The sequence below is a fragment of the Denticeps clupeoides genome, chromosome 11, assembly GCF_900700375.1.
Source record: "Denticeps clupeoides chromosome 11, fDenClu1.1, whole genome shotgun sequence".
Taxonomy (NCBI): Eukaryota; Metazoa; Chordata; class Actinopteri; order Clupeiformes; family Denticipitidae; genus Denticeps; species Denticeps clupeoides.
In genome coordinates this window covers 2,346,811-2,361,586 of record NC_041717.1, presented here as the reverse complement: position 1 = coordinate 2,361,586, position 14,776 = coordinate 2,346,811, and the positions used below count along the sequence as shown (strand labels likewise).

Below are 14,776 nucleotides of genomic sequence, written 5' to 3'. Positions count from 1 at the left end.
CAGATATCAATTGGATACGTGGCTTCGGAGCCCTGGAATGGAACAGAAGCAAACCAGTTTTTAATATCTGTAACAAACACACTTTAAATTGCATGTGCATTTATTGAATGGAATTTGCTCTGGATAAGCTAAATGGATGAATAATAGATGGGATTTCTGGGCTTTTTTAAGTATTCTGCTGAATGTACTGTTGGGATTTAGTGCTTGATGTTCCCCACTCTTATTTCCATGTTGAAGTTTTTCGGCCTGGTGAAGGACGTGCGGTGATGTAAGTGCTGAGACTGGGCATCGCCCGACCCTCGGTGACATCGCAGACTCCCTGGGGGGCTCCCGGGCACGCCACGTCGGGGGCAGCGGGCGCCGTTCACTTCCTGGGAAATGCCCTTCCTGTCTGCAGCGCCTCTGCATGATTAATATCTCACCTTCTGTGGGGGTGACTTCCCATCTTCGGCGGTGCCTGGAGTGCCGGGGAGCCTAATCAGCGTCTCGCGATGGCGGCCGGAGCAGGCCAAAGTAACACTGCAAGGTCTTTTATTTTTCTTACCAGCCGCTACGGGCGCTGAAATATTAGCTGAGCGCAGCAGGTCTCTGAAAGTAAAGAGTCAAGTAAGGAATCGGCTCCATTTCCCCGCAAGGTAACGTATAGTGTAGTCCCCCCTTCACTCCGCACCGCTCATGCGTGTTTATTTTGCCTCCTGTGATAAGGGCGGGGGCATTGTTGCCTTTTTTTTTTTTTTTTTTTATAGAAGATTTTGCGTTGCCACATTTCGGCTGACCGCACGACTTCACTTACTTTCAGATCAGAGACCTTTATTGATCTTGCAGCCAGCTGACCCTGAATGCACAGATATAAATGTTGAATGACACGTGGGATAAAAATCTAAGGTCACATGTAGCGGGAAGGCCACAGGAACGAATGTGTTCAATCATGCAGCTGTCCCTCAGCTCCCAGGGTTCCTTTCTTTACCTCGCTGTCCCCACCGCTGAGGCCAGTGGCGTCTGCGGCGCAGACAAAACAAGTGTTAGGAGATGTTAAGAAAGCCACTTGGGCAGAAATGAATAGCAGCAGGTAGGGACCGCGAGGGACACCAGCGTGGCGGCGGTGCGATGCAGATTTAATGCAACGACGCGACTGTTCCCCGCCGGGGACCCATCTCAGGTGCTATAACCCCACAAGGACAGATAAAGAGTCTCCGGATCACGGTATCCTGCATAGCAACAGCAACCGTTTGGTCTCACCACCCGAGGACGTACGCTGGAGAACAGGAGACCTTGAGACCTACAGGGAGCGTTATATTGGACTGATGGTGGCGTGGAGAGATAGTCCCGAGGCCGGAATGTTCCCAGGCCGGGGACGCGTTCAGAAGGTTTACAGCCGGTTGTATCGCCATACAACCATCGTCGAACACCGACATCAATGCAGCGTCACCGAGGACGGAGATTCCCGTTCGACTCGCGCTTGTAATCAATCCCCGCGCCCGCGGCATGAAATGAAGCGCGGCTGGGGGACGTGCGAACGTCCCGGCCGTGACGGAGGCTGCGGCAGATGCGGACGGGCGGCCGAGATTATCCTCGCCGTCGCTGGATTTCATTTCCAATTTGAGGAACACACATTGGAGCGATCCCGCGTCGCCGAGAGAATCTGTTTTGGTAATGGAGGCAACTCTCCCACACTTTCGCGCCGCAGATAATAACCGAATTTATTTGCCATTACAGACAGCGTGGCTCTGTTTAGCTGCTGCTCGATTGTGGGCCTGGGAAACAAGGATATTACGGTAGGGCCGCTGTGCCGGGGCCCAAGCCTCATATCTCTTGGATATTGCCTGGAGAGAATAAGATCTTCATCAGCCTGATGCCTCGCGGCCGCGCCGGATGTCCACGGAACGCGGAAAAAACCTGACATGAAAACGGCAGCGGCTACAGATCGTCACGATGGCGGCGAGGCGTGAGTCGGAGTATCAGTGCGGCCGGCGGTGGACCACCCCCGCGGGATGAGAGAAAACTGGCACGCTCACGTCCTCCTGGCATCCCAGAGCCACTCTGTACGCCAGCGTGTCTCTCCGAGGGGAGGTCAGAGGGCACCGCTGAGCCCCTCACCGGGAGACGGCCACCTCAGCGGGGTGCCGCGGGTGGCGGGAGGAGTTGAGGGCCAAACGCCGACCTTCCCACAAGTTTGAGGGGCAGCGGCTCAGCAGGAAAGGTCCAGCGATGGGCCCGGCGGCACCATAACTCCTCAGCAGAGTTATTAATAGGCCATCTGCATCATTATACGAATTTCAGAAACCTGATGAATTGGTGAGGCATCTATCGTCCAGTTTTTTTTCTTTCTTTCTTGCCCATGTCTCTCTTATGAGAGAAGAAAATAACTCTCAGCTCGTGGTAGGATAAATATTGCTAACATTCAATACCATGGCATAAACCCCACCCCCGCCAAATTTATGGCGCCCATTTCTGTACTCCAGCTTTTCCTTTGAAAGCAGCCGAGTTCCATTAAATCCTCTGTTTGTGTTCGCACTGTGTGTGCTACCCCACTGGGCAGAATCAATTCATCTCGGAGAAGAAAGATAGAGACGGGATGACCAGTTTTGTCAAAGAAGAAAAAAAAAAGAGAGCGAGAGCTACACTAAAAAATGGAATGAAAAATTCCTTTTTCTAAAAAAGATGGGGACCGTGGCAAATCGTTCCCAGCCACTGCCGAACGGAACACAGAGGTATTTTTTTTTATTTTTCATGAAGGTGTCTCACATAACAGATGCAATTTCACAGAAACACAAGGATGGGCATCAACCCGAGCGTCAAAGCAAAGTGCCCTCTTCATCCTGGGACGTAATTCTCGCGATCGCCCCTGCGGACCTCTTTCAGGCTCGGCCCCGGCCTCCTTTCCGGCTGGAAACTTGATAAGGGATGAATCGAGATCTAAGCGGCGGAAACCAGGATAGCTGAATTGGGCCAGGGAGCCATGGTCCAAAATGGCAGGACGGGGGGAGCAGACTCCGAGTGCGAAAGCCTCTGCAGCTCGTTGGAAGCGCTTAGGCATGAGCTTGATGCAATAAATTGACATGCCGTTTAAATGGCCAGACAAGTGCTTTCCCGCCGCAAAAGGGACGCTGTAACGGCGCATGGAGCTTAGCTTCTTTTTACTTCAATAAATCTGGGGAGCACAGAGCAGAATCCTTCCTCTCTGCTCTCAACGGTGTCTGCACAGCAGGGCCAGTGACTTCATTCTGCTGTGTCTGGTCACACCCTGCACAGCAAAATGCACAACTGATGGACAAGGGACGAGGACTGGAAGAGTCCCTGGAAACCAGAGGCCTGCCTTGATCAAGCCTCCATTAAAACAAAGAGCAGTGTACTAAAATAATGGAGTTCATGCAGTTATGCCATTGTTTCAATATACATTTCTTATTTTAATTTCGCACCAACCTTTGGTGTTGAGGATTGGAGGGTTGATCTTTGTAAAATCTTCTCCAGCACATCCTAAAGATTCTGAATGGGGTTAAGGTCCAAACCGGGTGAAAATGAACCACTCATGCCAGGTCCATTTTTCTGACATGGCATTCACTGCATCAGTTACGATTAAATAAAACGCTATCGCTGGAAATATATTAATAGTATTTCAAAGCAGTACTTAACAATCACCTGCTCATTTAAATCCTGGTGTATTTTACCTAAGCACCGCATCTGAAAATCAGAAGAAAAGAGAGACGCGTCCCTGCCTGTAGCTGTAGTCCGAAGGATCAGACTTCTCCAACAGAACATCATGAGTAAAGATGAAACGGCGCATCTTGAGACTCACAAGGAACACCAGAAATGGCACTATTTTTATGCATCATCCACGATTTATCCATGTACCTTGGTTTCTCTGTGTGGAACCTTGTGGGCCAGCGGAACTGTCACGTGTCACCTGGTCTATGGACGGTGGCCACGGCCAGTCGGTTGATTCCAGAGCAACAGGCTCCACGTTGATGAGTCAGATTTCTGCAGCGTTAATCAAGGGACACCGCCGTTTTTAATAAGACGAGTCTCCGAGGCCCGCTGGGCTGGGATTAAACTTAATTAATAGCCAGACCAAAGTTTGCATATGGTGGAAGAAGAAGAAGAAGAAAAGACCATTACTTTTCCTTCCTTTTTTATACCTGTTTAATTCATACATCCAGTGAAAATCAGCACGTAAACTGCCGTACAGAGTAAAGAATGCTGATTGTTTCTATTAAAATCTTATCGCTTCATATTATGCTTATTATTCTTATTCCTTTTAAAATCATTTCTCAAAAAGTGTCAACATCACGTGAGTCCTGTTCATTTTTAAAAATGCAAGGACCGTACAACTTAAGGGTACAAACAGAGGTACCTATATAAAATATATTTACCATTCTGCCACTGGCTTTGTATGTCAGCGGGATTCACTTTCACAATTTCCAAAAGCTCTGCGAGGAAAAAACAAAAGGGCAAAAAAAAAAAAAAAAGCGATTACACGTCACAGAACACCAAGTAATTATATAAATAAGGCAGCAACCCCTCAGCTGACCAGTGCCGTGTGCTGTGAGATGCAACTCCGTAGCCAGCGATGATCCTCGGTTCCACGGGGAACCGTCTCGCGTTGGAAGAGTTCTGCTTCCTGTCAGCTCTCAGCCAAGCTGAAGTTGATGCGGGAGAACAAATGAGGCAGGCGGGGCTTAATTTCCTAACTTTACACATGCACAAGTGTCCAAAAGAAGTGTGTTCAATGTCAGTGTGGACTTCGCTCAGGTTTGAGGGGCGATAAAAGGACACAGTCATACGAAATGGATGTGCAACAACGCATTAGCTGCTTTCCGATGAGGTCGTTTTTCAAATCCAGTCGCCGTTTGTCCCACCTCAGTCCTAATGGAAGGGTGAGATGGCGGTTCTGGGTCTGTAAATCTGCTCCCTCCGCAGGCTCGCTGGTGCCAGGATGTGGAAGTAGGCTGCGCTGAGTCTGCTGCTCCCCACGGACCTGGGAAGTGGAACAGCGGGCCTGTGGGAGGGGACCTGGTGGACGAGGCCGCGTTTCTCCAGGCTTTCCTTCACCTCCACCCGTCCTTGTTCCCGCTCCTCGGCACCATGTTCCGCCCCCGCGGCGGGGAAAAAGGAAAGGAGAGCAGCGACCCGTCCTACCCCTGACCCAACACGAATACCGCCCGGTCCAGAATCCGCAGAGAGAGCGGTTCCGGAGAGTTGGCGGCAGTTTTAATCATGAACCTCTAGACTATGTACAACTTTGTTATTCACCTGCATCTCCAGCATGTAGGTGCTCATGTCAGAGGTCAACGCGTTACTTTAAAGTGCACCGCCACTGAGTCTGTCCATAAAAAAAGGGTGAATATGCCGCATTTGAATAGCAACAAACCCCGTAAAACTGGCATCCATTTCTTAAAAAAAAAAGCAAGCGAGCGAGCAGTGGTGTGAATCACGAGCCACCTTGCCTGATTAAAACACTGTAAAAGCTATTTTAGCCCACAGTCCCTTCACAAAAAGGCTCCGAGTCCACTTTTATTTGTAGTTTAAAAAGCATGCAATTACCAAAGGTTAACAAGTGTTAAATCCCCTAAAAGGGGTCTGACGGTGGGACTGTAATTCACTAAGTAGAGTCTGACTCTCCGACTGTTTGGCACAAGTGTAGACGTGGGGGTGACGTCTTGCGGAATTTTCATGGCTCCAGTACTGGCGAGGGTTCTGGGTAAGGAGGCCGTAGGGGTTTCCAGTCCTGCTCCTGGAGAACGTTCTGGTTCCAGCCTTCTGTGCGTTCTGCCTGCCCTGTGGCTGGAATGAAAACTCTGGGTCAGGAGCACCTTTAGGATCAGGATTGCAGCTTTTGTCCACTGAAAAAGTTTTTTAAAAATTTTGTCTGTGTTGTTTTTTGAAGTAATATACTAATATGAGATGCTGGATTTGTATGGTAAAAGATGAAAGGTTATGTAGTAAAGATGAACCATTTCAATTCCATAAAAAATATGAATGCTACAGTTAGTTCCGACCTGCCATTTTGTCTGGCTGTTAGGAATCCTGAGAGAGTCAATACCCCACAGTATGGCATGACCCCGAGAATATTACTGAGAAAGGGTTCCATCTCTGGTCCAGCTGTTGCTAAGCAATGAGTAGCTGGCTGAGGAACACTGAGGCTGTAAACAATGTAATAAGGCAGAATGATATTCATAGACCTGTGTCAGCATGCCAATATCGTCACTCCCAGGATTCCTCTGTGCCAATCAAAAGTCCAGGTATGAACTCACTTTGGTGGATTTTCTGCTGTGTTTTTACAAGCATAAGCCCTAAAAACAAATGTAATCAGGACAAAAGCCTAAAATGTTATAAAAATGTGGCTGTGGACAAATGAAGGAACATAATTGCTGGTCACCATCTGGGCCGTTGATGGGATCCAACATGAGCTGGACGGAAATAAAAGGAGAACAGAGGGGTTTTCTGAAAAAAGTCGCAGCACATGGGGATCTGGACTATAACCCAACAACCCAGAACAAACCAAACTTTTCTTCTTCACTTAATCACTACTCATCCAGTCATCTCTAAAAAAAAAAACTCGAATTCTTGAAGTACCGTAGGTACCTGCAGGTCTATCTGCAGTAGAAAAGCAAGTTCTGGGCATTAGAGTGTGCTTGCAGAACCAATTGGGTTTCACCACGGTCGGTTCCTCATGGAGTTGAGAGGTAAAGACTCATGAGTTGGGTGGTTTGGGTTGGACTGCGGCCCGGCATGTTCCATCTGCTCCGCGCGCGTTGAGCCGTCAGCTGCTGAGACCGCTGCTGCCCGTCAGACGTGAGCGGGAAGACGCCGTGGCTGCCGGTCCGGTGAATGTGCTGGTGATTCGGGTGTGTATGTGTGAGTAGTTACGTGGAGGTATTTATTTCTCAGCCGTCCTGCTGGGCGAGAGCCTGCAGTTCCGCAGTGTGCAGCGAGTGCTGCAGGAAGACGTTCTTGCGGCTGTACATGTGCAGGGAGAGCGGGCCGCGGGGCGGTTGGCCCAGACGGCCTGCGAAGGATGAAGAGGACGATGAAGACAGCGATGAGGTGGGGCGCGGCAGGGACCCCCTCTCGCTGTCGGAGGACAGGCTACGTGACGGGCTGCCGCGGCTCTGCAGGCTGCAGCTGCTGGCGGCCACGGCTCGCGGGATCTGGCTGGTAGGATGGTCGGCCTTTCGAAGGACGCCCGGATCAGAAGATGGTACCCCGTCCAACCTCCGGGGCCCAGCGGGGGGGTCCCTGCTGGCGCTCAGGCACCAGACCGGGTTGGGACACACCCGGTCGTCGCAGGCAGCTGGGCGCTCGGCTGGTGGGCGGCTATACTGGTCTGCGGTGAGAGAGCGGGGGGACCTTCGCTCCCTTACGCTGCTGCTGCTGCTGGTTTGGTTTGTGACTCTGCCGGGATGAACAGGTGCCTAGAAACCAGAAAACAAGAAAAGCAGTCATTTTCTATGTTAAATACATCAAAACGTGCTTTATAAGTTAGAACGTGCTATGGGTTGTATGTATCTATACCGGGAACACCTCAAAGTCAAACCTTTTGGAAACAGAAAGCTAACCTTCTTATACCTTGTATTAATTTACATTTACGCCATTTACCAGACAGCCTTATCCAGAGCAACTTACAATCAGTAGTTACAGGGACAGTCCCCCCCTGGAGACACTCAGGGTTAAGTGTCTTGCTCAGGGACACGATGGTAGAAAGTGGGGTTTGAACCTGGGATTTTGTTGTCTTCTGGTTCAAGTGTTCATTAACCATCCTGAGCGCACCTTTGACCTTACACTAGTAAACAGTGTACTGTTACGCTGCTTATACTGATGTAGCCTAATGTTTGTCATATTGTGCCAGTGTTCTCTCACCCTCCTGATGACCCAGTGTCACATTAACATGCGCCAAAACAAAGATGGAGGTGCCGGCAAGTAGCAGCAACGTGAGTTTCAGTAGTGCAAGAAATGCTATCGTTCATCACAGATGTAGGCATACTTCAATTAAGAAACAGGTTACTCTGTAATTTGTCCTGTGAACTGTGAATGTTTCAGTAGGCTATAAGAACACACCTTAGCTGGGGGCGGAGCGGTATTTTCGTATCGCGAGTGGGCGAGGTGTAGGATGGCAATGACATGACGAATCCATAAGCAGTTCCAAATCCCGGCCGATGTTTCAGGCCAGGGGCGGTGCCAGCCTGTTTTGTGCCCTTGGCAGGCAAATCGCCTACAACCTCAGTTGATCAGATAAGTTGATAAATTAAATGAAATGGTTTTGTGCCTCAAACCCTAAAAAAACTAGTTTTCAACATGATTGTTAAATTCTGTTGGTCCATGGGGAGCTGCTGGCTTGTTTTAATAAAAGCAATAAAACTCCATCTGTATTGAAGCCCCCAAGTTTGCATTGGTCATTGTATTCTTTCAGTTGATTCTTTCCGTGTGTGTGTGTGTGTGTGTGTGTGTGTATATATATATATAGTTTAAGAGCAATAAAGATCTTTTGAATGTTAAGATAATTCATGTTTTTTCATTCAGATGTGTAAGTTAGAATGTATAAATTGACATATTAGTCAACAAATGTGGAAATCGATAATCGTTAGATTAACCGATGCACCGTAAAAACAATTGCTATATTAATAGTTAAAATAATCTAAAATATAATCAAATATAATCATTTTGTTCAGAACCAGTCAGGTCAAAATATTGCTTTAAACTCTGCGGGTTTCAATTTTTTGATGTTACAAAATAGAAAATAGGCCCGTTGTTCTCACAAGAACATGACAATGTCAGAGTGACCGTTTGAACCAAATTCCTGCAATACAGTGTTAACAGACAGATGCACACAGGGACAGATGACCTGAAAACATGCCTCCAGCCAAGTACTGTTTTATGCTGCAAGAACAGGGATCTGTCTCACACACTGGAGCACTGAGCAGAACAGGAGCTGTTGATGCCCCATTCTGGAGCTGGTACAAAATGAACTGTAGGCATCAGTACAGGACTACCAAGCAGCTTCTAATGTCTAACACAGTGAATGAAGTGTGTGTTGAGGATGATCCAGACATTACTGCTCCACTTCCTGAACCTTCCTAATTGTCCTCCAACCACCTGGACCCCTGCCACTTCCTGCCAGGCAGGCTTGGGCACACATTGTGGGGAGGAGGCACAAGAAGGTGTCCAGCACCGAGACGCCCGAGCCACCTGCTCACTTCTCACACCGCACTGCTGCTGTTATGTAAACCCTCCACTGTACTCACGCCATTGGATCCAAATTCAATTCGGATACTAACCCATTTCTCATTATATGAAGCAATTGCCAAGCTGACAACCAAAAAGTAATATAATAATAACAGTCGTGCAACGTTTGATGCTAATCTGTTATGAAGAGGGGGAAGGAGCATTAATTAAATGAACCAAAGCTGAGCTAATGTAATGACTCCAGAGGTGTGAACTGAAATAAAATCCATTCGATCCACCCTTCCTCTCCCCAACACACGCACAATCTTTTCATCAAACCAACACCCCACCCTAGGAGAACAGATAAGGGATGAAAAGTACTTATCAGGAACCCGAGTGTTAACACAGCAATGCCTGTTCCACTAATCTCAGCCCAAAGCTGTGCTCGGAGTGGGTGGAATGGACGGACGGACAAACTGCAGCACTTAAAGGCTGCAGGCAGGAAAGGCACAGGTGTATTTTCAGGTGCTGTGTGTGTGTGTGTGTGTGTGTGTGTGTGTGTGTGTGTGTGTGTGTGTGTGTGTGTGTGTGTGAGAGAGAGCAAAAATGCTTTAGAAATAGTACAGAATATTGATCTTCAAAGACTATCTCAGCAGAAAATTCCTGAATGGAGAGCAACCTCTGCTGCAGCTCGGGCTGCTGAGAGATGCTGGGGTTCAGAGGGGAGAGTGAATCAGGAGACCTGTTGCCCCGCCCACATGGTCGCAAGGTCTTATATAACTCCGCCTCCCAATTCTTTATTAGTTCACAAAGTACGCGGTGCTACGTTAACAGCACAGAAGTGTTCAGAATCCCTCCGGCTGATTCTCCGCTGTGGGAAGACGCATCCGTCCCAAATCCAACCCAAGTGACACACACACACAACCCCTCCTTGACGTACAGCATCTAAATGAAGAAGCCTCTACACCCAAACACAGTGTGCAATGTGACATGACAGCTACCAGTAGTTTTTTACTTATTCACTATTCTTATTCGTCCAATTCATGTTCCTTGGCCACAAGATCTGAGGTGGGGTAGCCTCGGTCTCGGTCTGAAATGAAAGATTAAAGTGCTGTGTGTGTGCACGTCCTGGAGCGGGTGGTCCCCTCTGTGCAATTGTTTACTTTTTCACACTCATGCATAAATTATGGGCATTGAAAATGTGCACTTCACAGACACAAAGGTTTTTTTAGTCAAAATCAATCGGGGCACGAAAAAATTGCATGACAAAGTGTGATATCCCCGATGCTTTATACGAACAGCAGCCATTTCCCCGTTACTAAACGACTGAAAGAGCATCTGATGCAGGAGAGAAAGATAAGAGGGATTATTAGCTCTAGTTGAGGACATATCTGCCGTCATTGTTCCACCACGTCAACTTGGTAACGTCTCTGCCGCTCAAGAGCGAAGTTAGTCGGCTTCGGCTCCAGCAAATTCTCTGCCGAGGCCGGACGGGTGCGGGCCGGAGCGCCGACGGGAGGGGAGGAGCACTTTAAGCTGACACCGCGGGCACTTTGAGACAAATGGCCGAGGCGGCTTTGGATGAACAGGCCGGCGATTGCAGACTGCTCCTAAAACTGCTAATGGGCTTAAGGAAATGTGCTGCTGCCTGGCATGCCGCCCTGCCTAAATGCCGTGCTGTGCCACACCAGATATATGGGGAAGGAGTGCAAAAAGGAGAGAAGTGAAAGAGTGTGCAGAAGAAAAAAGCAAAAATCCTTGGATGGGGAATAGGGCAGTAATTTGAAATAAGGGCTGTAAGTTTACTAATTAATCGAACAGTTTGCAATTAATTCTCAAGACTACGGCTTGCTGCAAAGCACATCTAAAGCTAGTGTTGGACAGACAAGTGTGAGGAAAAAGGGAGATGGTTAGTCATTTTAAAACTAAAAATTTGCAGAAATAGAGTTTAAATATGTACAATACATTAACTCTTGCAAATTGAGCACAATTCTTAAAATAATTAATTCTCAATGAAAAATTGACCATTTTTATATTGGCCACACTTGTTTTTGCATCACATAATTCATGTCTAAAAATCTGTACCCATGGCTTTTCATTGCTTTACTGTATTTACTCTCGTTATTACAACGCACTTTTATTGTTTTCAGGACACATTATTATTCTTCAGTTGGCAAAATGTGTCCAGACATATGCCTATTGTGTCCTGCAGTGGTGTTACTACAGCATGTGCAGAATACTGAAGCTGATGTGAAGCTGACAGTGTGCAACACCACAGTAGCTAAAAGAAGTGGGTGAGAGAGGATAAGACAGACAGAACGAGAAAAAAATATCTGAAAGTACGGAAGAAAAAGTAAATAAGAGCTATGGCAGGAGAAGAAGCAGAGCGAAACAATTCCCCAAAATTTTCATTTGATTCTGAGAAAAGGGGCTTGTTGCCCAATGACGAGGCCTGATGGAGCATGGGGGTGATGTGTGAAATAGATCAGTGAACATCAAAGCCGATTCAGCCCCTCACCCAGCTGTCAGCTTTGGGGAAGATAAGATTCTTTACTGCAACCCGTCTTGTTCGCGCTGACAGCACAAGAGCTGGATAAACAATAAAGAAAATATATATCAAGAGAAGGGGGTAGGGGAAGATGGCAGGAACAGAAGAAGGGAAGGAGCTCGTGGAATGAATTTCCTCCAGAACGCTTCAGAGGCTGGTGATAATGTCGCAGCAGTCAGTGTTTTACCGTGAAGCTGCGTCAGGCTGGAGACTGTACTAAAACTACACTGACTGTCACATGTCTTTGAATGCCTTTGAAGTCATAATAAAGCATGAAGGGTAAAGGGTGGATGGGCTGTCATTCTATTCTTACACTTATTAAACAATAATTCACTCAAGGTCACACTACAGCATTTCATATTGTCTTTTTTTTTGTGAGACACTTGAATATATATTAAGGTACTGTCATTCGACAATTTAAAATAATGGAAGAGGCCCCGTAATTAGAAGGTTCGAATCCTGATCCGCCAAGGTGCCACTAAGCAAAGCAGCGTCCCCACATGCTGCTCCCCGGGCACCTGTCATGGCTGCCCACTGCTCACCATGGGTGATGGTTAAAAGCAGAAGACACATTTCATTGTGTCACCGTGTGCTGTGCTGCAGTGTTTCACAATGGCAATCACTTCACTTTAAATTCTTCCATTCAAACACTTTGTGACTCTTAAATGTCCATTAGAAGTTAGTGTGTGTGTGTGTGTGTGTGTGTGTGTGTGTGTGTGTGTGTGTGTGTGTGTGTATTGTGCCCAAAGTAATGGGATGGACTACGGCAGCCGTGACCCTGACTAAGCAGTGAGTGGGAAAAAAAAAAAAAAGTGTCCTGACTGTCAACCGAAGTAAGTAACTTGCACTCCAATTTATCTCCATTTTATTTACATTTACAGTGTAGTATTTTATTTTTATTTTAGTCCAAGTTAATTATTCCTAATATTTATTCATGGCTTTTGCTAAAATAAAAATAATGGAATTTTTCTACAAATAAAAAAAACTGACGTTTTTTGATATTGGGTTTAATGGGTTGTTTTTAGCCCCTACACAGACACAAGGTTACGTGCATCTAGAAATAATACGTCATTTTAGGTGATCAAAGTTCAATCTAAATTCTAAGGTCAATGCATGCAGCACATTGTTTTCCCCTGCTTGTTGGTAAGAAAAAAATTCAAAGCGAAACTTGGCGTTTTGCAAAAATCAAACTGTGTGGGATACAAATGATTCATGAGCCGGGGTCCAAGGTCCCGCTGTGCACATGGCTCTTCAGTTTGTGCCCATTTGCTCAGGTGACAATCAGAGAGCTGGACTGTCATCACCTCCACACGTTACTGCCGGGGCCCACCGAGGGCCCGAGCCAAATCGATGCTATGACCCACTGTACTCAGCCAACTGGCCCCTGATGTTTCTGTCAGGTGCGAAGGTATTCGAGGACGAAACCAGAGGCCCTCACTTTTGTTCCAGGATGCCTGCAGTCCTGCAATTTTCCAGCTTTCCCTTAATTATCCTTGTTAACGGACAAACAACATGGAAGGTGTAAAGCACAGAGGGCTGGAAGAAGGAAGGAAAAAGGCAAAAACACAACAATTGACCATTACTCCATAACTTCTGAACAATAACAAGCACCAATAAACAGCTCAGCTTAGTCCTAATTGTTTGTTAACACCCATTTCTGAAATCCACTTTTCCAGGTCAGGTCTACACACAGAAACACACACACACACACACCACGGGCAATTCAGCATCACCTTACTTGCTCATACTGTGACTGAGGGGGAGCACTGGAGCACCCTGAGAAGACCCACATGGAGGCATGGGCATGTATTTTTAATTTAGAATTCTGACATATTTTGTCACTTATTTTACTCAAGTAAGTGTTAGTTTTTGCATTTACCTGTTTCTGATTTAGAAAGTAGTCAATAATACAACGAATCACCTCTATGGATGACTACTCGGCCATTTTTACCAAGTTAACCTGTGGCTGTTTTGCAAACTTAATGCTTGATGGTAGCGCTGAGTGGTCTAGCGCTTCAAGTCCTGACTTCTGAATTCGAGGGTGGCAAAGTCATCAGCCAGACCCAATGTCCCAGACCTGTTAGCTGAGCAAACGAATGCCCTGATGCATACAGCTGCATTTTCAATGAGCTTTTTGAAATATGAGTTTTCAAAAGCTATTCCTGCAATTATTTTTTAATGAGGCAATTTCCGTTTTGGATGACTAAATATTTCATGTAAAAAAAAAAAAAGGTCTATAGTCAATTTCATTGGCTTATGCTGAAGAAAAACTTTGTAACCATCCAATTTTTCTTTGCATCATACATTATTCATTAGCTAGGAATGCATAAAAGTGATGGTTTAATTCAAAACCAAATCTACCTGGTTAAATAAAGGAGAAATGTATTAGCGGATATCTAAGTCGTGCTCCATCTTCCCTAATCTGGGGCATTCTGGGGTTTATTTTATGGCACGGCAAATCCTATTGTTGCAATCCCAGTGCTGTAGCCCAGGGCTTTCATTAATAGTGCATGGATTGCTAAAGGGCTCCCTGCTTCACACCTCTTTTCTCACCCCGCCCAAATCCAGCAGCTCACTCACTGTGGCCAGATCCAACGTCTCCCAGGTCCGGGGCTACACTCTGGGGTCAGGCCGCCCAGCTTTCATTACCAGAGCCTCACCTGCACTAGACTGATCACCAAACACTACTGGAGATTTAGCACAACCAAATCGAGAGAGGAGGAGGGCATGGCTGCCAATCAGCACTTCTATTTCCACAATGTTACTGAGTGATCAATGCGTGTGACATGTTTTTCCCTGTTGGTACTGTATCTGGTCCTTGTGACACAAAATGTGTCCATGTGCCACTTTTTGCAGCTCCTGACTTGGAATGCTAACTTGAAATAAGCAGCACAGTGTGTACAACACATCACTCTCGGTCAGATGAGCAGTGGACTGAGATGGACACAAGTCATGATTCTATTATTTTCTTATCTTCTCCTGGTGGTGACACATTTTATGCCATGAGGATAAATGATCAGCCCACAACTTTTTTCATTAATAACTAGAATTACTGACACAAGCGTGTAT

The 14,776-nt window shown here is 46.7% G+C and overlaps 1 protein-coding gene across 3 annotated transcripts in view; it reads right to left on the bottom strand.

Annotated features, from left to right (window-relative positions):
* Positions 1-4,136: 4,136 nt before the first annotated feature.
* ccser1 (coiled-coil serine-rich protein 1) overlaps positions 4,137-14,776 on the bottom strand; it is an 80,662-nt gene continuing 70,022 nt past the window's right edge. Inside the window, exons 10-11 of one of the 3 annotated variants that reach the window (XR_003751236.1) lie at positions 4,529-7,412; positions 4,137-4,427 (exon numbers count right to left, since the gene is read on the bottom strand). Coding sequence is in view for 1 of the 3 variants with exons in the window: in XM_028996101.1 (XP_028851934.1) it covers positions 6,885-7,412 (528 nt within the window). In the remaining 2 variants the exon portion in view is untranslated. The other 2 variants (XM_028996101.1, XM_028996102.1) reach the window with 2 other exon arrangements.